Genomic DNA, 23,032 nt, shown 5'->3' on the forward strand with positions numbered 1-23,032 from the left:
GTCTTTACTGGGCTGCCTAAACTCCTGTGACCTGCGGCGGTCACCGGAACTCTGGATAAGTAAGCAGAGTGTACACGGACCTCTCCGCCCTCTGCGCAATCCGGGTCGACCTTCGCGAGAGTGGATGTAAGGATCCTAGGAGAAGTTTAGGGTTAAGACTCCCAGGCCTCTTTTCTCCTTTAAAATCAGAACCACGCAGGCCTTCCTGCAGCCCAGACAGCGGAGCAAGCAGCCTTTGGGTGCTAAACTTTATAGACTGAGATACTCTGCGTAGATCAAGGGGCTCAAACGGGCGGAAGAGGAGAGGCGCAGGCCACCTGAACCGGGTTGGTGGTGATAGTGTTGGGGGTTCTGAAGGGTCCGGGTCAGGCTCAAAACGGGTCAGTCTTCCGTTTGAGGGCTGGGCATAGACCCGTGGTAAAGAGCAGGATTCTTGTTTCGCTGGGTGTTGCCCGTCAAGTATTTTGAGGTGAGGTTGCCATCCCGTTCTGGCGCCTGCATCGGGACCCTGTAGGCGACCTCCCGTGCGCCCCTCCCCCATTACACTCTGCCGCAGCCACTGGCCCATCCCTGGACTCAGACCCCTCGGCGGCCCCGCCCAGCCTCAGGGTTCCGCCCCCACAAGGGTCCGCCTCCAGGTCCGCCCTGTCGCTCGCCCATTCAGATGTGGGTCAGGGGTGAGCGGGTGGAGCTGACGTCACAAGCTTCCAAGATGGCGCGGAGCGGGCGGCTGTGAGCAGCGCTCTGGGCGCGCTGGGCGGAGAGCCGAGCGGGGGCCGGCGGAGGGCGGACAGGGCGGGCGCGTGCAGCTCAGGTCGGGCGCCCAAGACGAGGGGCCTCTGGCAGGCACCTGAGGTAAGCGGTGTCCTCGAGGGAGGGCGACGCGGGCCGGGCGCGCCCCCGGAGAGGGGGGCGTGGGCGCGCGTGGGACGGAGCGCGCGCACGGCCCCTAGTCTCGAACCGAGGCGCACGCGGGACCCTGGACGGGCGGGGGCTTTGTGGTTCAGGTGCCCGGCGGGTTGCGGCCGGCACGGGGACTCCGGGCACAAAGCCCCCAGGGCCGCGCCAGTCCGGGGACGCGAGTCTGTGGAGCGGGGGTCGACGGGGTAGCGGGCGCCGGCTCTTTGTGCCTTTTCATTAGCAATCTAATCCGAACGGCGTCGGGCGAGCTATGCTGCCTGACAGGCGGGCGTTCTCCCATTATGCAAACGGCTGTACGCCTGCGGCTGCCCCTCACTGGAACGCTTTACGGTTTCCAGAACTGCGCTTGTGTGTATGGTCTGCAGTCCTTTTCCTCGAGTACCCTTCCTGGCTGGGGGACTGGCCGTGTCAGGGACAGGGTAGGGCTTAGAGGGCCCGGCTCCGTGGCTGGGTGGGCTTTCTGCCCTGCCCCCAGACCTTTGCTGGAGGCAGCCGCCTGGCAGGAAGAGAGATGGGCTTGGGGGGAGGGGGTCGGGTGGCAAGAGGAAGGGACTGGCTGGCTCAGGGAGTGAGCTGAGGGGCCCTAGCTTGTCATTCTCTGTTTATCTTCCAGAATGGTTCATATGCACACAAGCCTGGGTGTAAGTGCTGGGGGAAAATACCTCTCCCTGGGGGGCAGTGACTTAGGTACTTGGAGTGATTGAGGCCAGATAATACTCTCAGCGGCCGCGCCCTGAACAGTTTTGGACTACCTTGCGACGAGAGTCCCGTGCTGATCTTGGCTGGCCGGAGAGATTCAGAAGTTATTTACTTATGTGTTCTATCCCCCTCTTCACAGTATCTTTTCTAGTTATAATTGTCAGGCGCATTTGGAAAGCTGTGTTCCAGGTTCCTCACTTTCAATCAGCAGGAGGGGTGTAACACTGAGAGGCCACCCCCACTGACATATGTGGCGATGGGGGAGGGGCGGATCCTTGCCTATAGGAATCCTGTGACTGGACTGTTACTGGGGTTTGCTAGCTGTGGCTTTTGCACCTAGGACCAGGAGATTCGGCAGGTCGTGGAGGGGCTCATCTTCTAGGCTGAACTTGGGATTTCCAATCTAGGACAAAGGTTGGTGGGATGGAGGCAAACCCTAGAGGGATGCCACATTATTGCTTCTGATTCCTCCTGGCCTTGCCCCTCCACTGTTATCTGCCCGTATCTGGAATCCCTGGCTTTCAAGCAGACATTTTTAGGATCGTAGTCTGTGTAACCACTCTGTAGCTCTGTCTCTCGAAAAAGTATGCTGGGTGGAGCAGAGCTCCTGGAGTAGTCTGAAAGAAAGCAGATGGTCCAGCCTCAGGCTGGCCTCTAGAGACAAATGTGTGGCCAAACCTTCCCACTAAGGTTTTTGCAAGAAGTCATGTGCCTGCAGGTGATCTTTCTGTCCTATGCAGTTTTTTAATGAAAACCTCTGAAACCTACAGGGTAGACTTGGGAAAAGTTGTCCAGTCTTTGCATTGCCTGCCTGCTTGCTGCGAGGGGAGCAATGCTGTTCATTCAGTTTACTAATTTGGCTCCTGGCTTTCTGCAGGTTAGTTGTAAGGTGTTGAGAGTGCTTGTTGGCCAGCTTGTCTGGCTGTTTGAGTTCGGCTGTGTGCCCAGAATTTCTTCCTGCAGTGTTTTCCTGCCAGTTGTTGGGACTTGTACATTAGTCACTGAGCTTTTACGAGCAATTCCTGAAAAGAAAAAAATCTCCCTCTGATTGTTGGCTTTGCGTGTAGGAAGAAGCAGCTCGAGGGAGCCCTGTGTTTAAAGCAGAACCAAAATGATTTGCTGTAATTGCTAGAAGGAGAAGAGGTGCAAACAGGGCAGGGGCGGTGCAGCCTGTTCTGCTGCATAGTACCTGCTCTGAGGACAGGTAGACAGGGTTCCTTCCTTCCGCACTTCCTGGTCTTGGCCAGCAGCCTAGCCTTTTCCACAAGCTGCAATTCTAGATTAATCCTCACATAGTGTTTTCTTTCCACAGATCAGATTTCTCATTTTGTTAATAAGTGCAGTCTCTGATCCTCTAGGAGTCAGCTGTTGTGGACTGAGAGCAACAGGGTTTTGCATTATTGAGCTGTAGGGAATGCTGTGCAGTCTTCCTATGAGTCCTTATTGCCTGTCAAGGTCAGGCTTGAAGGGGTGAGGTTAGGGGCATGAATTACCCTTCTCCCTTTTAAACTGAGCTGGAGTTTGTTGAGATACTACATTTCTTTATTCGTATGTATGCATGTCGATGGGCAGACTCTCTGCTAGAGTCGAGCGTGGGACAGCTTGTAGGAGTTGGTTCTCTTCTTCCACCAGGTGGATCCTGGGGGTCAAAGTTGTCATAAAGCTAATTGGCAAGCACTTTTGCCCACTGAGCCATTTCTCTGGCCCAAGAAAGAGGGTTTCCCTATGTATCCTTGGTTGGCTTAGACCTCACTATTTCCACTATGACCAGCTTTTTTTGTTTGTCTTTCGAGATGAGACAGGGCCTCACTGTGTAGCTCTGTCTGTCTTGGAACTCAGAGAATGGCCTGCCTTTGCCTAGCAAATGTTGAGGTTAAAGGTGTGTGCCACCAGTTTTCAGGGTTTTATTTTATTTTTAAATAAGAAAGGGTTAGAGAGATGGCCCAGAGATTAAGAGTACTGGCTGCGTTCAGAGGACCCAGGTGACTCATAACCATCTGTAACCCCAGTTTCAGGGAACCTGATGCCTTCTCCCTTCCCAAGGCACTAGGCACTCCTGGGGGTCCCGTGTGTGTAAAGTTAAAACAACAATGAAAACAAGGAAACAAGGTCTCTTATAGCTCTAACTGGCCCAGAAGGCACAGACATCCACCTCCCTCCCATAAATCCTTTGCTGTTTTGTTTTTGAAACAGGGTCTCTCTAGCCCTGGCTCTTAAGAACTCACTAGATAGACAAGGAACTCAGATCTACCTGCTTCTGTGTTCTGAGTGCTGGGATTAAAGAGGTGCCACACTGTACCAGGCTCCTGAGATTTTTTTTTTCTTTTCTCTTTATTTTTTGGTTTTTTGAGACAGGGTTTCTCTGTAGCCCTAGCTGTCCTGGAACTCACTTTGTAGACCAGGCTGGCCTCGAACTCAGAAATCCACCTGCCTCTGCCTCCCGAGTGCTGGGATTAAAGGCATGCGCCACCACGCCCGGCCTCCTGAGATATTTTAATATAGATTTTGAGCCCTGGAATTAAGAGAAAGGCATTCAGGAATAAAATAAGATGCTTGTGAATGTGGCTCTCACAGGAGAGCCAAAGAGATACCTTCTTATCAGTAGCTTCTGAAAAGGAACCAGTTTTGGAGATGTAGAAGTTCGAGAAGGAATAAAGTTCAGTTTACCTAGGGAACTCCTGTCTCTGCTCTTTTGGTTGGTCTGTTGACCCGAGGGGTCAGTTTCATCCCATCTCTGTTCATAGGCTGGGACTGAAGGCCTTTGCCTCCTGAACCTGATCTCTAGCAGGGCCTGGACTAGGAGGAAATGGTCCTTTTTTGGAAGTAATCAGTTCCGAAGAACCTGGCTAAACAGAGTACCCTGCAAGTCAGTTTGGGGCAGGGTGAGTGGACTTAGTTGGAAGCCTGCAGTGTGCCTAGTTCTGTGGTTCACTCTGCATGCAGCCATGGGCAGTGATGATGCCCACTTTACCACCCATGTCTAAGGTAGAGACAGCTTGAGTGTACACCTGTGTTGTCTTCCATCCATCAGTCTAGAGAAGACAGACAGCAAATTATTAGAAGAGGGGTGGGCATAGGCAGTGTGGTGTGGCAGGCACGGTGGGAGGGGGCCATGTAGGTTGGAGGAGTGCTCTGGACACCATGCTAGGTTCATGTTGGCAGAGCTGAGTGATGGTTATTTTTATTGCACTTACTTATTTGGTATGTGCGTGTTTGCTGATTAAAGAAGCTGTTGATGCTCTCCTTCTACCATGTGGGTTCCAGAGACTGGACTTAGATTGTCAGGCTTGGCAGCAAGCAGCTTTACTCACTGAGCTATCTTGCCAACCCGGTTTTTGTTCTTTGAGATAAGGTCTTACTGTGTACCCAGATTGGCCTCAGACTTGTGCTCTTACCTCAGCCTCCAGACTGCTGGGATAGTGTATATCTTCTCGGGCAGCTGGGAAGACTATTTTTTGTCTCATCTCCTCTTGTCTCATACTATCCCCCACCTCCCACCCTAAAACCCCTGCCCCAAGGTTTCCCTATGTATCCCTGGCTATCCTGGAACTTGCTTTGTAGACCATGCTTACCTCAAACTCTGGAATTAAAGGTGTGCACCACTACCACCTGGGGAGGATTTTTTCTTCTTCTCCCCCTAAATTAAAGGCCATGGAGGAAGGACTAGGAGACCATGAAAAACATTATCTTGCAGGTATGTGAAGCTTGGGAACTGTGTGCCCCCCCCAGATGTGTGAGACTCTTGCAAACTTTGTATTTTACTCAGTTCACTCTCATAGCATGTCTAAATTGTGCTGGCTCTGGTACTCACAAACTTGTGTACCACTGCTCTGCTTTTAAGGCAGAATGATAGAACTATTATTCCAGTTCAGTGGGAGTCTCTTGAGACCAAGGTTCATACCTTGCTGGGATTGAAGGATAAATGCTTTTGACTTGAGAGCCTATGAGAGCCTTTATTACATGATGTCTGTAGATACTTGAGCTCAGACCAGGGAGCGAGCCTTTTCTCCAAGACACACTGGATTTCTGCTGGAAACTATGAAACAAGCCTGTCCAGATTGTGTGTGCATGTGGCTGGGAGGAAGTGGGGAAAGGAGTAAGCCTGCCTAAGGGTTAGGGAACTGAACTGGGGAAGGACCCTAAGGAATAACTGGTCTCTTGAGCCTATTGGGAGTTGGGGTTGGGGAACCCTAGTAAGCTTGATTCTCTGAAGGCTAGACACTACTACAGTCCAGGAGGACAGGGAAAGGCAGGCCTGGGAAGGGCATGCTGGATTGAGTGGGGGGAATGACACCATAACACTCCTAAGGACCTTCAGAAAGGCTACCATAACTGATGAAAGCATTCTTGGTAGAGGGGAAAGAAGCATGTTTTGGGACTGATGTCGGGGGACTGAGGATCTTATACCCTCCAAGGTGAGAAAGCGTGAGCTAGCCACTTGCATCTGGGCCAGAAGTCCCTCCTGTGTCTTGTGAGATGAAAATAGCTGTTGGTCCTTGTTTCCTGATTGAGGGTGAGCTACCTCACCACAAACTTCTTGTGGGTGAAGTGGGAGGTATGGGATATGGAAAGGGGCTGTTTCCCAGGTTGCCCTGTCTGTTCCTATGGGAGTTCCTGGAGTGTCAAGGATGAAAGGTCCAGGTCAGGATGGGAGGGAAGGCTGTTTGCTCTGCATGAGTACAGCTGCTAGGCAGTTCTGTGTGGCTGGGACAGCAGGCCTTATTTATTACTTATTCATACCTGTGGGTGGACAGATGCTTTGGATGATGGGGCTGGGGGGACCACTCCCATTCTCATAGTAGTGTGGGTTTGAGCCGCATTGGAGTTTTCATCAACCGAGCTTAGGATTCTTCCAGGTGAAGGACCCCATGACTGTTCCTGGTCTATGCAGCTCCATCACCCTGCTGCTTAGAAGCTGCATAAAGTAAATGAAAAGGAGGGATGGGGCCTGAGACCTCAGGGGCTTTTCCTTATATGGACACAATGTCCGTGCTGCGTGAGATGATGAACTTGGGCTGCCTGTGAGCCTAGCACTGTTTCTTGTGCTTGACTTAAACCTTGGACTTTATATCAGACCTCTGGGGAGCTTGGTTTATCCCTAGCTAGGTCCTGTGCTTCCTGCAGTGAAGCTGGTATGTGGCCAAGTTTAAGAACCACTGCCCCAGCAAGAGATGTATCTGTTTATAACAGAATCCAGCAAAGAATTGAGCAGTAAGGTTGAGTAAGATATGCTGTTAACTGATTTAGGAAGGCCCAGTGGGCTTAGCAGTTACCCACTGGATGAATGGACATAGCAGATTCTCAGGCAGCAGAGGAACACTGAAACAAGGATGAACAGCAGAGCCTGAGCATGCACTGAGGGGTCTCTAGTAGAGTGTTCTCTGTGAAGCAACCTCCTTCCCTATACTCTAAGACTCAGTCTCACCCACCCTGTAGCCTGTTGTGTGGTCCTGGCTTGGTTGCATTTTTGGGTTCCCATTGGCCTTTGTAACCTGGCAAACCTTTGTTTGTAATGACTTCCTTACCAGCCTACTTTACTTTAGCCCTAGCTGAGATGTGACATAGGCATCATTGGTATAGCTGCCTCTTCTTTAGTCTCTTTGCCCTGTTGTCCCTGGGAGAGACCCTGGTCCTGGAGGTTATTTTTGGGCTGCATTGTATAGGCAAGGTGTATAGTAAGGGGTTGGGAAGGTGGTGCTATGCAGGGTGTGAGAGGCAGGGCTTCAGGTTGGCTCTTTCTCTGCAGGAACAGAACAGTGGAACGTCCTGGTGTTCAGTTTGTGTCTGTTGGGGTTAGGGCAATGATTGTGTGACAGGAGTGTTAAAACTCCTTGGTGTACTGTCATCTTGGTGTCCTGGGTAGGAGGTGTGGTCTTTCAGAGGAGGGAGAGCCTAGGTACAGACAGTGAAGGGATGCTAGGAACACAGGTAGAGAACTTTTTTTGTAGTGTGCATGTTGGTAGACAGGCCTAAACAAATTGTTTTATGAGCATAACCTTCTAGTTAGCGTGCACGCATGCTTGTTGTTGGGAGGCTTTCACACCCAAGGCACACACATCCCTTGCCTATACATGTGTGTAACACCATGCCTAATTTTTTTCTGGGCTAGGAATCAGGACTCCCATGCTCGCTAGATACTTTACTAACTGAGCTACAGCCCAACCCTCCCTTTTCCTTTAGTAGGAAGCTGGTGCAGAGCTCTTGGCAGAATGCTAGGAAGGTGCTGGTGGAGGAGGGGTGGCCAGTTCTTTTGAGCCCTTACCCTTGCTCGGCCTTTTGGTAGCATATTAGGCAGGCCTGCATTTAATGCTCAGAATGTACTGTGTAGTCCTGATCATTTCATCAGCCCCTGTTGTACACATGATTCAGAGATCCTACCAGAACACAGATAGGAAGTGCTCAGGGAAGTTCCAGCAGTGAGCCATGGGTGGGAGCTATACATACAGTCTGAGGGCACTTTATTCTCAGTGGTACTTGGGCTGGATCTTTTTCAAGATAGGATCTCACTATGTTGCCTTATGTAGACCAGAACTGCAGAGCTGGGATCAAAGGTGGTCACCACCATGCCAGGCACAGCACTTTCTTTGTAAATATTTAGGTGTTCTTTGTTTTGTTGTTGTTTGTTTTGTTTTGGAGGCAGAATCTCACTATGTAGCTCAAGCTGACCAGTTTACCATGTAACTCAGGCCTCCCTTGACTTGTTTTTTTCTTTTCTTTCTTTCTTTCTTTTTTTTTTCCCCTGAGACAGGGTTTCTCTGTGTAACCCTGGTTGTTCTGGAACTCATTCCATAGACCAGGCTGGCCTCAAACTTAGAAATCTGCCTTTTTTTAATTTTTAAAATTAAAATTACAGAATTTCCCCCCTTCTTCCATCTAATACCTTTCATGCATCCATGCATCCCCCTTTCTCCTTTAAATTCATGGTCTCTTTGTTACTTTGTTGCATATATTATGTATGTATGTAGGTAAATATATGTGCTCTTATGTATATGATTTCAGGGCTCACCACCTGGAATTAGATAATCAACTGGGGTGAGTGACTTATCCCTGGGAACAAATTCTCCCTTTTCCCCAGCCCTGAGTTGCCCATAGTTCTGTCTACCAGTGGATCTTCCTGAGATTTTTTTCCCCTTCCACAGTAGTATGTCGGTTGGTGTTATTCAGTTCCTATTTAGGCAGTCATATTTTTGAAGCATCTAGGAAACAATATCTTTCAATAGCAGAATTCCTGGTCCTCTGGCTCCTACAGTTCTGCATAGTATTCCCTGAGCCTTAGGTGCAGGAGTTTCTTTTCTTTTTTTTTTTTTTTTAAAGATTTATTTATTATTATATGTAAGTACACTGTAGCTGTCTTCAGATATACCAGAAGAGGGCATCAGATCTCGTTACGGATGGTTATGAGCCACCATGTGATTGCTGAAATTTGAACTCAGGACCTTCGGAAGAGCAGTCAGTGCTCTTACCCACTGAGCCATCTCACCAGCCCGGTGCAGGAGTTTCTTATAGATGAATATATTCATTGGGTCTCTATATCTCTGCGTTTTGACCAGTTGTGGATGCCCCCTCCATGCACCCCTGCCCCTTTTCCAAAACAGGGCTTTTCAGTGTAGCCCAGGCTATCCTGAAACTCATTCAGTAGATCAGACTGGCCTTGAATCTAGGGATCTGCCTTCCTCTGCCTCTCCAGTGCTGTGATTAAAGGCGTGCACCACCTCCCCCCCCCTTTTTTTGTTTTTGTTTTTGTTTTTGTTTTTTTGAGACAGGGTTTCTATGTATAGCTCTGGCTGTCCTGGAACTCACTTTGTAGACCAGGCTGACCTCGAACTCAGAAATCTGCCTGCCTCTGCCTCTGCCTCCCAAGTGCTGGGATCAAAGGTGTGCGCCACCACACCCGGCTTTTTTTTTTTAACCTCCTCCCCCTTTTTGAGACAGGATCTCAATATATAGTCTTTGCTGACCTTGAACTCACAGAGATCTATCCATCTGCTTCTGCCTCCTGTAGTACTGGGGTACCACACATGGCTCTGAAGTTACAACATCACAGACCTCAGACATACCAGAAAGGGCATCAGATCCCATTACAGATGGTTGTGAGCCACCATGTGGTTGCTGGGAATTGAATTCAGGACCTCTGAATGAGCAGTGTTCTTAATCGCTGAGCCATTTCTCCAGCCCCACCCCCTGAGGTTTTCTTTGACATTTTTCCTTTTTTAATTTTGTGTGTTTGGGGGGAGCCTGTAGAAGGACATGGGCATGCAAGTTTATTTCTATAGCATGCAAGTGGGACTTAGAAGGGCACTTACAGGAGCCAAGTTTTCTCTATGGGTACCTAGGATTGGACTCAAGTTGTTAAACTGAGTTATTCTGCCTTTTTTTTTTTCCTCTTAAGTTACTTTATGTATGTTAGTGTATGAGTCTGTGGGTCAGGACCACCTATGGGAGTCGGCTTTCTCCTTCTACCTTATGGTTTTGGGAATCAAACTTGGGTGTGGTAGCATACTCCTTTACCTGGTAAGTCATCTTGTTGACTTACAGATGAGGTTTTCTTTTTAAAATTGCATTTGAGCGGGGCGGTGGTAGTGCACGCCTTTAATCCCAGCACTCAGAAGGCAGAGGCAGGCAGATTTCTGAGTTCAAGTCCAGTCTGGTCTACAAAGTGAGTTCCAGGACAGCCAGGGCTACACGGAGAAACCCTGTCTTAAAAAAAAAAAAAAAGCATTTGATTTTTTTTTTTTAAGGGGGAAGGGTGCTTGCTGCACATGTGGAGGTCAGAGAACAACTTGAAGTTGGTTCTCTTCACTATGGATTTCAGGATCTAACTCAGGTATGTAGGCTTGGCAGCAAGCACTTTTACAAGAATGGCTGTGGCTGAAGGTTTCAGTTCAAGTGTAATTGGAGATGATGCTCAAAGCTGAAGGGTTCCCTCACCCCAGGGACTAGAAGACAGAGAAGGGCTCCCTGGACCATTTAACTTTAATAACAAACAGCTCCCTTCTGGGATTTCTGGTCTCTGTTTCATGGTGGTTTTGCTGAACAACTAACTCAGGAAAGCCGGGAGAGGGCTTTGGGGGCAGCCAATACTGTATGTACTTCAGAGCTTACAGCCTTCCCTTCTGGAAATTTTTCAGTCTGGGCAATGAGAGGTGCTCAGTCACTGCTACTGGTGGTGCTGGGAGCAGGGTGGGCCTTTCAGTAGATGAGCACAGGGGCTGGAGAAAGGATGGGAGAAACAGCCAAAGCCTTCTGAAAGTGCCTCCAGGTAATCAGGCACTGGGGTTGGGTTGCTCTTTGGATGTGATAAGTCATCCTAAACTCCAGAAGGCCAGGTGTGAGCCTGAGGCAGCCCCCATCCTGGCTGAGGGGAGAGGATTGTTTCCAAAGTCCCACATTCCATGCATGTATGGACTCTGATAAGAGCAGCACTGCTTGCTTGCTTTGGGTTGAAGGGGACTTTGACTTCATGCCCCCAGCAGGCAGCAGGCTCATCCACATCCTGCTTCCTGGTAGCACCCTTCCCCCACAGGTCTCTTCCTTCCACAGCCCAGACCTGAGATTCATGGATGCCGTTTCAAACAGTCCTTTCATTCATTTATTTACTCTAAGCTGGGTTGTGGTGGCACACACCTCTAATCCCAGCACTTGGGAGACAGAAGCAGGCAGATCTCCGAGTTTGAGGCTAGCCTGTTCTACACAGTGAGTTCCAAGACAGCTGGGGCTACACAGAGAAACCCTGTCTTGGAAAAACCAAAAATTGTTATTCTAGTTTAGTAGAGAACCTTGTTAATGCTGTGACCTTATAATACAATCCATCATGTTGTAGTGATCCCCAACCATAAAATTATTTGTTGCTACCTCATAACTAATTTTGCTACTATAATGAATCATAATGTAAATATCTGATATGTAGGATGTCTGATATGGAACCCTCAAAGGAGTTGAGAGACCGACTGTTCTAACCTTGTTCTAGCACTTGAGAGACATAGACAGGTGAGGCTCTGAGTTCTAGGCTATCCGAGGTTAGTTACATAGTGAAACCCTATCTCAAAACATTTTTTAAAAAATTTTTTTAAAAAAATTGTTACTCGAAAGTTCTCTAGGGAAGCCCCTTTGCCCAGGATTTTGGCATTTTTGTACATCAAGTCAAACTCTGGTATTCCTTAACCTCTTTGACAAAGCTTCATTTTTCTTGCCTATGAAATGTGTTGTTAGAAATATTTGAGCCAGGCATAGCGTGGTGCTCCTTTAATCCCCGCACTAGGGGACCAGAGGCAGGTTAATCTCTGAGTTTGAGGCCATCCTGGTCTCCCGAGTGAGTTCCAGGACACAGGACAGCCAGGGCTACCCAGAGAACCATCTCCCGAAACCAAAACCAACAAACAAAAGGCAAGAAAAAATACTCAATGCATGTCACCATTCTCACAGGATTGTTTGTAGATTTTGGCCCCCTTTTTAAGACTTAGACGTTACTGAGTTTTGCCTTAGGATGGGGCAGGGACTCAAGTAACTCAGGCTAGTTTAGAGTTTAGTATAGGTCCTTGAACTTTTGATCCTCCCGTGTCTCCCAGGTGCAAGGATTACAGGCATGCACTATTCTTATTAACTCATGGGGTTTCTTGGTGGTGTAATATCTGGAAGAGCTAACTGGCTTTAGCAAACCCCTGTGGTGTCTGTAATTTCATCTATTTGGGATTGGGATGCTAAAGTAGGATCTTCAGTTCTGGTTCAGCCTGAGCTATGTTGTGGTGATCCTGCATTTAAAAAACAACAGGCAAGAGCTAGGTGTGGCACATTCCTGTAATCTCAGCACCTAGGAGGAGGAGGCAGGAGAATCAAGAATTTGCTGCCAGCCTGGGCTATATGAGACCATGTCTCAAAAAATAAAAACAAAACAAAACAAAACAAAAAACATCCCAAAGAATATTCTGACATTCTTCTTAAACGAGTGCTGATCAGTAGGACTAGGGTGGGCAGGAGGGGAGGCGCCCAGACAGATGTGCCTCAGCAAATGCTGGTGTTGGGTGAGGATTGGAAGGAAGATGAAGAAAACAAGGGGAAAGGGTCGTTGATTGGAGGGCTTGGCCTGTGGGCTCCTCATGATATTTTGGAAGGATGAGGTGGGCGCAACACCCCTCAGGGAAGAGTTGAGTCTAGGCTGAGCTTGGACTTTAAGGAAAGTGGCAATGGGGGAGTGACTTGATATATATATATTTGAGGAAGATAACAGGATGAATTGTATTCAAAATCAGAGGGGGCAGGTATTCAATGCTCTATGTGTGCTTTTGTGAAGGGGCCTCAGGGGATGGTGTTTTTAGACATGGATTAATTTTTTTTCCTTTTTAAAATGAAGAGTACATTTATTGTATGAGTGGATGTGTGTACCCTGGCATGGAGGTGAGAGGCCAGCTTGTGAAGGTGGTTCTTTCTCCCATGTGTGTTCCATTGAAGTCAGAAAGTACCTTTAACTGCTGACGTTATTTTGCTGCCAGTTTGCCAGGCTTGGGATGGAACCTTGGATCTTGTGTAGGCAGACACTCTACTTAGACTGGATCTTAGGAAGAGGATACCTGTAAAGTTAGGCATACCTACTCTCCACATACATGACAGTCTGGCTCGTCCTTAGGGCAGGGTGGTGCTTTCTGTATGGTCTCTTGTGGGACCAGAATTCTTCTAACCCCCCTCCTCCCATTGTTAATAGAGTTGAGTAATGTTGGGACCCCTGTACTGGGTCCTCACTGTGGAGCTGTTTTGGGATTTTTATATAGAGCAGTCTCAGCTAGGAAGTTAGGATATTATTACAATAGTGTAGTCAGATGATGTGAGTTGTGTATTATGGTAGAGTTAATAGTGGAAAGCCTACTGCAGTTGAAGCTCTTCCTGTGTCACTTAAGAAGCAACCCTTCACCCCAGCTTCTGGACATGTCCATTCCTTTGTGGCTCTTTCAAGTTGCCACTCATTGACGTCACGGGCTAACCTTTCCCTGCATCTGTCTGGACCTTGAGTCACAAAGTGGCTTGTTGGAGTTGGTTTGTCTCCTGTTCACACAGCAGTGGCAGTGATGACACTCTCCAGAGACTGAAGCGTGTGGAGCTGGAGTTCTGGGGCAGTGCTGCTTCCTTCACAAGTCTTGCCTTTCTAGACGCCCGTCTTTCAGAGTTGAGCTGTGTTGCTCCAGGAAGAGAAAGCCCTGTTCATTTTACCTCCTGTCCCGAAATCCCCTTGTTCAAAGCTAAACCTTTCCAAAGTTGTACTTTTTGTTATTTTGGTGGGAATGGGAAATGTAACCTAGAATGTACCGCAGATTTATACTTCCAGGTCTTTGCTTACTTCTAAGATTTGTATCACCAAAACCAGATTAAAAAAAATATTTATTTATTTATTTATTCTATGTATGTGACCACACTGTCCTGTAGCTGTCTTCAGACACACCAGAAGAGGGCATCAGATCCCATTACAGATGGTTGTGGCCGCTATGTGGTTGCTGGGATTTGAACTCAGGACCTTTCGAAGAACAGTCAGTGCGCTTGACCACTGAGCCATCTCTACAGCTTTTCTTTCTTTTCCTGTTTTGTTTTGTTTTGTTTTGTTTTTTTCCTGGTTTTTGGTTTTTCCAGGCAGGGTTTCTCTGTATAGCCCTGGCTGTCCTGGAACTCACGCTTTAGACCAGGCTAGTCTCAAAATCAGAAATTCACCTGACTCTACCTCCCAAGTGCTGGGATTAAAGGCGTGCGCCACCACTGCCCAGTTGTTTTTGTTTTTTTAAGATTTATTTATAATGGGTGTTTTGCTTTCAAGTATGTGTATGCACCATGTTTTACTTGGTGCCTACATAGGTCAGAAAGAAAGCATTAGATTGCCTGGAACTGGAAATGGCTGTAAGTCACTGGGTCCTTTAAAAGAACAAGTCCTCTTAACCCCTCTGAGTCATCTCTCCAGCCCCTAGATTTGTCTTGCTTTTTATTATATGTTTGTGTGTGGGTGTACCCACACGAGCACAGGTACCTTCAGAGAACAGAGGTGCTGGATTACCCTGGAGTTGGAGTTGGAGCTGTCGGAAGTGGGGGCTGGGAATAGAACCTGGACGTCTTCTGGAAGAACAGCAGTCGCTTACTGCTGAGGAATCTCTCCAGCTCTTACTTGTGCTTTGAGACAAAGTCTTTCACTGAGTCCTTAGGCAGGCCTTAAACTTGTGATCCTCTTGTCTCAGTTTCCTGAGTGTCTGTGCACCAGGCTCCCTCTCGAAAAGTTAGTTAATTTTGAGGCATGACCTTGTTTGTGTAGCTAGTCTCAAGCTCAGTCTCAGCCTGCCTGTGCCCTCCTGAGTGCTGGGACAGTTCCTGGGTTCTTTTAGTTTTTGAGGCATTGTTTCATGTAGTGCGGTCTGGCACTTGTTACTTGAGCATGGTAATGCTACAGAGGTTGGCCTGGAACTCAAGAGCCTCCTCCCTCCCTCTTTAGCTTCGAGTGCTGGGATTCTAGGCATGTGGCACTGAGCCAGGTGAACTGCTGGCACTCACACCTAGGGCTTTGTACATATTAGACAACTGTTCTCACTAAGCTGCATTTCCTACCTGTCTACTGAGCTTCTGGACTTGTCCTGTACCTACTTTAAAGTATCCTCTTTAAAGGAACGAGATGGCTCAGTGAGTAAGGGTTGTGCATACATGCACATATTAGACACACACAGACCATATTAAAGAAACACACACAGCATTCATGCACACATATGACACAAGCACATTTAAAATCACCATTTTCTTTTGATCCTGGGAAATAGTCCTCAGTCCTTTGTTGGGTTAACTAAATTCCATCATTGTGGGTCAGAAGTTCCAGAGAACCTGGGTTCCATTCCCAGGACCCACAAGGCAGCTCATATCTGTAACTATAGCTCCGGGGAAAGCTAACATTTTCATCTGGCCTCTGTGGGCATCAGGCATTCTTGTATTGCACAGACATATGTGTAGCAATGTTCCCATTCATGTAAGATAATGTTTGCCATTGCTGTAGCGTGTGCCTTTCATTCCAGCATTCAGGAGGTAGAGGCAGGCAAATAAATCTCTTGAGTTCAAGGCCGGCCTGGTCTACAAAGAGTTCCAGGACAGCCAGGGCTACACTGAAAAGAAACATTGTATCTGGAAAAAAACCAAAAACAAAACCAAAAAAACAAAAATAACACCAAACCAAACCAAAAATTTTATATCCATCCATCCATCCATCCATCCATCTATCCATCCAAGACAAGGTCTCTTATGTAGCCCTGGCTGTTCTGGAACTCCTTATTTTGACCAGACTGACCTTGAAACCATAGAGATCCACTTCCCTCTGTTGGGATTAAAGGTGCATGTGTCACCACTCCCAGGTTAAAAAAAAAAAAAAGCACCATTCCTTCCTGATGGAATTTTTCAGACCCTGATTTTGCTGATTCTGATGCAGCGTACCATCTCAAGTTTGTCCCAGTCGAAGATCACAGTCATGGGCAGTGTAGGGGTGCCTGCTTCTTTGGTCTCTGAGACATGCTTTTACTTTGTAATCCAGGCTTACCTCAGATTTGTGCTGAAGCTTCAGACTCAGTGCTAGATCTGTAGGCATGTGCTGCCGTGCCTGGTCTCAGCTCAGCTTTTACCAGTGAATGAGGCAGTTCTGTCTTGGGAAGACACTTACATAGAAAGGTGTGTTTTATAAAGTGGATGATGCCAGAAGTATTTTATTTTACTTGTTGAGCTCCTACTTGATTTAATACTTTGTTGGCTACTAGAGTTGGTTTTAGGGAAGTTGCAATCTTGTCTCCCAGAGCCTTGGGCTACGTGACGCCTAGTGACTCAGCTGTGACATACACCTCCCTCTGGGGTTCAGTTATCTCAGTTGAAGGATGTCCTCGGGCAGTCGAGATGGTTGTGATAGTCCGTCCAGCTGGGTGGCCCAGGCTTCCTGGTGCCCTTTCAACTCCTTGCCTGTGGAATTTCTACCTACTTGTACTGTGCTGTCTCTGCTTGTCCTCCCTCGCAGTTACTTTCCTTTTGTTTTATAGTGTTGGAGATGGAACCCATAGCTTCTTTCATGCATGCTAGGCGTGTCCTGTACCAGTGAACTGCACTCCCTAGCCTGCAGAGCCCCTTCTCTTTCTCCTTTTAAAAATACGTGTTTAACCAATGGTGGTGGTGGTGGTGACTTTAATCCAACTTTAATCCCAGCACTTGGGAATCAGAAGCAGGCGGATAGGTCTCAGGGAGTTTGAGGCCAGCCTGGTTAAATGGTGTGTGTTTCCTGTACCTGTACAGAAGTGCACACACACAGTACCTTTGTAAATGAGAGGACAGTTTCTGTAGCAGTCATTGTGCTGCCATGTGGGACCCACCTATTAAGCTCAGTTGGTCAAGCGTGGCCACATGTGCTGAACCATCTCCCCAGCCTGAGCTTCTCCAGTCACTCATACCTCTTCTCTAACCAGTGTATGTTGCCCAGGGAATGCCCCGTGTCTTTGGTATCAGTGCTGGGCCTCAGCTATACTGTTTGTAGTCACCAGCTGTTGGACTTGTTGACTTGGGAAATGTGTCTTCCTTTGGAGGCTTTGTCTTTCTACTGACGTTACTGTTGTTACTTAGTATGAAGTGGGAAGCCCATGCTCTAGACAGTGCATCTCCAGGGACTGAGATGCGGGCTCTTGGTGAGTGGATAAAGGTCTTGAGTTTGATCCCAGGGAACCAAATGTGCCTCCCTCCCTATGAAATGAAGGAATGAATCTAAGAAAACTGACATAGATTCTTAGTGGCATGTGTATAGTGGGGCCTAAGTACCTGCGTTCTAAAGACTTACAGCGCTTCTGCTCTTCACCTTACTCACTAGCGAGGAGAGCAGGGAGAGGCATGGGGGTCATGGTTCTCAATTTGGCCTGCCTTGCCTCCAGAATTCTCACCCATCTGGGTTTTGTTTGTTTGTTTTGTTTTGTTTTGTTTGTTTGTTTGTTTTGTTTTTGAGACAAGGTCTCACTGTATAACCCTGATTGTCCTGGACCTTACAAGACATCTTTGTGCCTTTGCTTTTCCTTGTGCTGGGATTAAAGGTATGCACCTCCACACCTGGCCTCCAGAATTCCCACTTTTACATTGCCTAGGGGGATTTTTTTCTGTCCATTTGATTTTTGCTTTATTAGCTCCTGTTGTGTTACAGGTAATCTGTCTTTTTAAAATAATAACTCATCATAATCTCAAATTATTATTTCATTGTCAAGGGGACTCACCTGCTGTCGTCAACTAGAGTGCCCTAGAGTTGGGGCTCACTAGGGCAGATGTAGCAGGGAATATCCTTGTCTAGCTCTTGTTGACGCTAAGGTTAGGCATGAGAGGGGATGAACTGTGCTTGGAGGGCACAGAATCTGCTGTGATATGGTGCTACATAGTGTATGTCTCCAGACCTTGTAGCATCACACACCCTCTGTGCTTTCTTTTTTCTTTTAAAGATTTATTTATTTTATTTATATGAGTACACTATCACTGTCTTCAGACACACCAGAAGAGGGTATTGGATTCCATTACAGATGGTTATGAGCCACCATGTGGTTGCTGAGTATGGAATTCAGGACCTCTGGAAGAGCAATCAGTGCTTTTAACCTCTGAGCCATCTCTCCAGCCTCTCTCTCTCTTTCTCTCTCTCTCGCTCTCTCTCTCTCTCTCTCTCTCTCTCTCTCTCTCTCTCTCTCTCTCTTTCTTTCTTTCTTTCTTTCTTTTTTGGTTTTTTGAGACAGTGTTTCTCTGTATAGCCCTAGCTGTCTGTCCTGGAACTCACTTTTGTAGACCAGGCTGGCCTCAAACTCAGAAATCCGCTGCCTGCCTCTGCCTCTCAAGTGCTGGGATTAAAGGTGTGCGCCACCACCGCCCTGGCCCCTCTGTGCTTTCTTATGGTGATGGTTACTTATAGAAATGGTTACATGCCTAGGGATTAGTAGGCTTGGGCAGGTAGTCTGGATCCAGGCAGGTCTCAGCTTCAGGTAGGCAGCAATAAGTCTCTAATAGGGCCCTCAAACTTTTCAGGATAGACTGGAAAAAACTTGGAGTGCATTCATTCTCTTCTATGTGCTATAGAGCTGCTCTTAGGGTTGGAAACGGAGGAGGCAGCCATTCCTGGCCTCTGATCGCATCACCTATGTTTCTAGTAGAACCTGAGAATTTCATTTCATAGAAACTGTGGCAAGAGGGGGGCTGGGCTCTTGGCATTTGAAGTGCCTATTGCTTTCCAGGACGGTGTTGGGAGAGAGCCAGGAGTGGCTGGCTAGCATCCAGGTTTGGGTTAATAATTTGGCTGGGCTTGCCCAGAGAAATGAGCTCCACCTGCTACTAAGCCCAAACCTAAAAGGCAGTGGGTCACCACACCTGGCTAGGGATTTTCTTAGAAAAGCAGCAAGCCCTGCCTAGCCCCTGATGCTGCCTAGATGGCAGCTCACTTTTCTTCCTGGAGAAAAGACCTGTGCCCTCACAGTGACTAGGTTGGAACATTAGAGCGGGGGTGGGGGTGAAAAAGTGTAATTCTGGATTTGAACCCAGGGCCTTACACAAGCCCCCTACCATTGGTCTAGGTTTTGAGGCCTCCAGGGGTGGGAGGGGAAGGAGCCGGAGTTCTCCCAAGCAGCTCTGTAATTAAGAGGGCCTTTATGAGAGAGGAAAATTAACCACAACCCCCTCCCAAGTCAGGCTTTAGATCCTCTCTCTGTTACCTATGTACTCTCTTTTCTGTGGGCAAGTTGCTTAACCCCCAAGAACCTTATCTGCAGCTGGAGGCAGAGATAATGGTCCTTATAAGCCTGTGGCAGGCTTCAGTGAGACCAGACCTGCTCAGACCTGTTCAGTCACTGCACAGCCCCCCACCCCTAGAAGACCTATCTTACTTGGGCAGATGAGACTTGTATGGACTGTGGTGGAAAGCTAGGATGGATAGAGTTTCATGGAGGAGTCCAGGACAGGAACAGGGTTAAATGGAATCTTCACTTTGTGACTGTGTCTGCCCATAGTTAGGCCCTGGACTAGGCATTGGGAATCTTCTAGATCTCCAGTTGCTCAGTCTCTTTCAGACAGCCCAGGCTTGGGGGAGCCACGTGGGATATGAGATTACCATATGGGAAGTGGACCAACTGTCCTCACATTAAGGTCTCTGGATGGTAGGAAAATGTCTGAGTCTTCTCTGACATTAGTCAGATGTGCTTATTAAATCTCTGGGATGTGGAAGGTGCCTAGCTAGCGGTTATGACTTCTTCATCAGTGTTCTTGTCTCAGCCAAGCCCTCTTACCTGGGAGTGGCACTCAGGATGATGGCTGAGGTGGAAGAAACTCCCGCCCGCTTTCTCAGTCCACCAGGCCTTTTACAGATGCATACTCTGGCGGAGTCAGTGGTTGCCAGGCAGGATGAGAAGGTTCTTAAGAGGCCTGGGTGGGATGGCCCCCTTTCCTGGCCTTTTTCCTTTTCACCAGGCCTCCTGGCTGGGTGTGAAGCAGAGAAATTCCAGCCCAGGTGCCCTTGGATGCCTCCAGGAGGGTTCATTCCTGCCCGAGGGGATCAGGCATTGAGAAGAAGTGTGAGGAGTATCATGTGGCTTGAAACCACACCCCGAGTCTGGGCCTCACTGTGTGGGCCTGGAGTCTTCTTGTCCTAGAAGCTGGGCTAGCAGCCTCGCGTGCAAAGGGAGTCACAGGAGGCTCCATAGGCAGACCAGTACTAAGCGTGAGCCTCTGGAGACCGTGGCACTAGGAAAGGTGGGTGTCTAGGCTGATTTGGGGCAGTATTTTTTGGAAGAGGTAGAGTGGTAGACTTTCTCAGTTTCCTATTTAAGTCACTTTTATCTTAAAACCTTTCTCAATTCTTAAGACTGGGCCATAATAGTGGTGTCCTGTCCCATTGTAGGGAACAGAGAAGAGAAGCCTTTTTCACTAGTCCTTGAGGCTTCCTGGACACTAGCCTTCTCAGCAGGATTATGGGTGGGTCATTCCCCCAATGAAGCTCCACTTAGGGTCAGGAGGCGGCACGGAGATAGTGGAAGCCCAGACTGTCATCTGTCATTTTCATCAGCCACTTGAATGCTGTGTGTTTAGGCAGGGAAGTGGGGTGAGTGAATATTGAGGTTGTGGGTGCATGGGGGAAGGGAGGGAGGTCCTGAAGAACCATGCTTTGACTGGCTCTGGAGAAACACTAATCGTGCCCCAGTCAGAGAGAAGCCAGGAGCAACAAGAGTCTGTGTTGCTGTGTGGTTGTTCTGCCCATGCAAGCTTACACTGATTTGTGTCAGTTTTGCCTTTTGTAGAACTTGATGTAAAAGAATTCTTCCCCCTTGAACTCACAGAAATCAGGATTTGGCAAGCGCTATGGCATAAGACTGGTTTAGGCTGAGGTGTCTGGCTGGCTAAGATGGATTTCATGGGTGTCTGATTCATCTTGCCCATTTCGTTGGCTTTTCTTCTGTCCACTGCCCTCTTGGGTGACCAGCTCATGAAACATGGAGCTCAGAGCTGGTTCTTTGTTCTGTGACCTCTGGGATTTTGAGCCCACTCTGAAATGGGAGCTGCTTCTAGGGCTGGAGAGACAGCTGAGCCTGAAGCCAAGGACCGAGGCCTCAGTCTAAGGTCTATACCCCAGGTCTGGTCACATTCCTGAAGGACCTGTCCTCTGGCCCTAGGGATGGTGTGGGGGAAGGGCTGTCAGAGATGGATTCTTGCCTGCTGCAGGCTCCTCCTACCCCTGCTTGTTCCAGGGGAGACCAGGCTGCCGTTCTGTATGGAGTACAGGGATCCAGAACCTCAAGATCCCTCCTCTTGTAGAACACAGAGTGATGGCGGCAGAGAGCACCCCTCACCCGGTTGCTGTTGGTTGTTGTGCTGAGTTGAGCCTGTAGACAGAAGAGCCCTGTTGCCAAGGAAAGAAGGGGAAAGAGGCAGTAGAGGCAGATTGGCTCTTATAAATAGCCCTTCCACAAGTGGCTCCTGGTTTTGACCTTTTGTTATGTAAATATGGCCAGCCTTGCCCTAGCCTCCTGACAGCCAGCTGTGTCTTGCCTTTAGCCTCCTAAGATGCCCCCTCCCTGTATCCTTTCCTTTCCTTTCCTTTCTTTTCCTTTCTTTTCCTTTCCTTTCCTTTCCTTTCCTTTCCTTTCCTTTCCTTTCCTTTCCTTTCCTTTCCTTTCCTTTCGACAGGAACCCTCTTACATAGAGCAGGCTGGCCTCGAACTTACAGATACCCACCTGCCTCTGGGAGTGCTGGGATTAAAGGCAAGGGACATTTACAATGTGCTTTAAAGGCTACATAATGCCACCTAGCTGCTCATATCTAAAACAAGGTCTCTCTTTTTTTGGTGTGTGTGTATGTGTGTCTCATTTTTTTTCCTCTTGCTTTGTTGCCTCAGGTGTTTGTGAACCTCTTTGGGAGTAGAGACCCCCCCACCCCTTGTTCCTCTCTTCTCCTCCGTCCCTCACTGATGCCTGCTTTTTTTTCTCCAGGTAACCAGGCTTTGATGCACCCTCAGGAAGTCTGTGCACTCGAGGAGGCCACCCCCCGCCGGCTGCTGCTCACATGGTTTCTGGGCCCCTGGCACTCCGGTAGGCCTGGGAGAGGAAGAATCACCACTGGTTTCCAGTCCTTGGGGCTTCCTGGGTCTCTCATACAGCTTTGCAGTATACATTCTGTCCTGGCCCTCAGAATTCAGGTTGCTATATGTGCACAGTGCAGGCAGGCAGCATGTGGGGTGTCTAGGACTTGTGGCCCAGGCCTTGGCCACATATAGCTTTTCTTTTATTTCTCTTGGTAGGCCTGAGGTACCAGCTATTATTGCTGGCAGAGCTGGCACTGCCATTGCCTTGGGGCTGATATATAGGGCCTGTGTGGAAATCATACCTTAGGCTCTTTGTTTCTACTTAGCATGTGGAGAAGCCTTGGTTTTCCTCATCTCCAGCCACTCAGTATCCCACTGATGTGCTTCAGCTGTTGTGGGCAAGGGGCAGGCAGGCAGAGCCCTCTGGCAGGTGCTGGTAGGACCGAGTGTTAGCATTCCTGTAACGTTTCTGTTGACTCACAGTGTGCTGGGTTATTAGCTTCCTTCTCTGAACAGGGCAGATTGTTAGTTTTACAGTGTGTTGGGTTGAAGAGAAGCAGGCCTACCCTAGAAGAAGACAGGACTGGGAACATTTTGAGGAAAGGGCAGGGCATTTGGGGTGGTAGTGAGCTTCAGTTTAGCTACATGGAAGCCAGGCATGGTATGCACAGCACAGTCCTTTAATACCGGTGCTTGGGAGGCAGAGGAAGAGTGATTTCTTCTGAGCCAAGGACAGCTTGGTCTATACATCAAATTCCAGACCAGGTAGGGTTCCAAAGGGAGATCCTGTCTCAAAGAAAGAAATTAGACCCTGAGTTGGAGGCTCATAGTTCTCTGTGTAAGCTACC

The 23,032-nt window shown here is 48.3% G+C and overlaps 1 protein-coding gene across 1 annotated transcript in view; it reads left to right on the forward strand.

Moving 5' to 3' along the window:
* Positions 1–711: 711 nt before the first annotated feature.
* Hic2 (hypermethylated in cancer 2) overlaps positions 712–23,032 on the forward strand; it is a 29,844-nt gene continuing 7,523 nt past the window's right edge. Inside the window, exons 1-2 of the mRNA NM_178922.3 lie at positions 712–855; positions 22,093–22,191. Of these exons, the coding sequence (NP_849253.2) occupies positions 22,166–22,191 (26 nt within the window). The 5' untranslated portion in view covers positions 712–855; positions 22,093–22,165. The remainder of the gene's footprint in view (positions 856–22,092; positions 22,192–23,032) is intronic.

Source organism: Mus musculus, chromosome 16, assembly GCF_000001635.26.
Source record: "Mus musculus strain C57BL/6J chromosome 16, GRCm38.p6 C57BL/6J".
In the NCBI taxonomy this organism is placed as follows: Eukaryota; Metazoa; Chordata; class Mammalia; order Rodentia; family Muridae; genus Mus; species Mus musculus.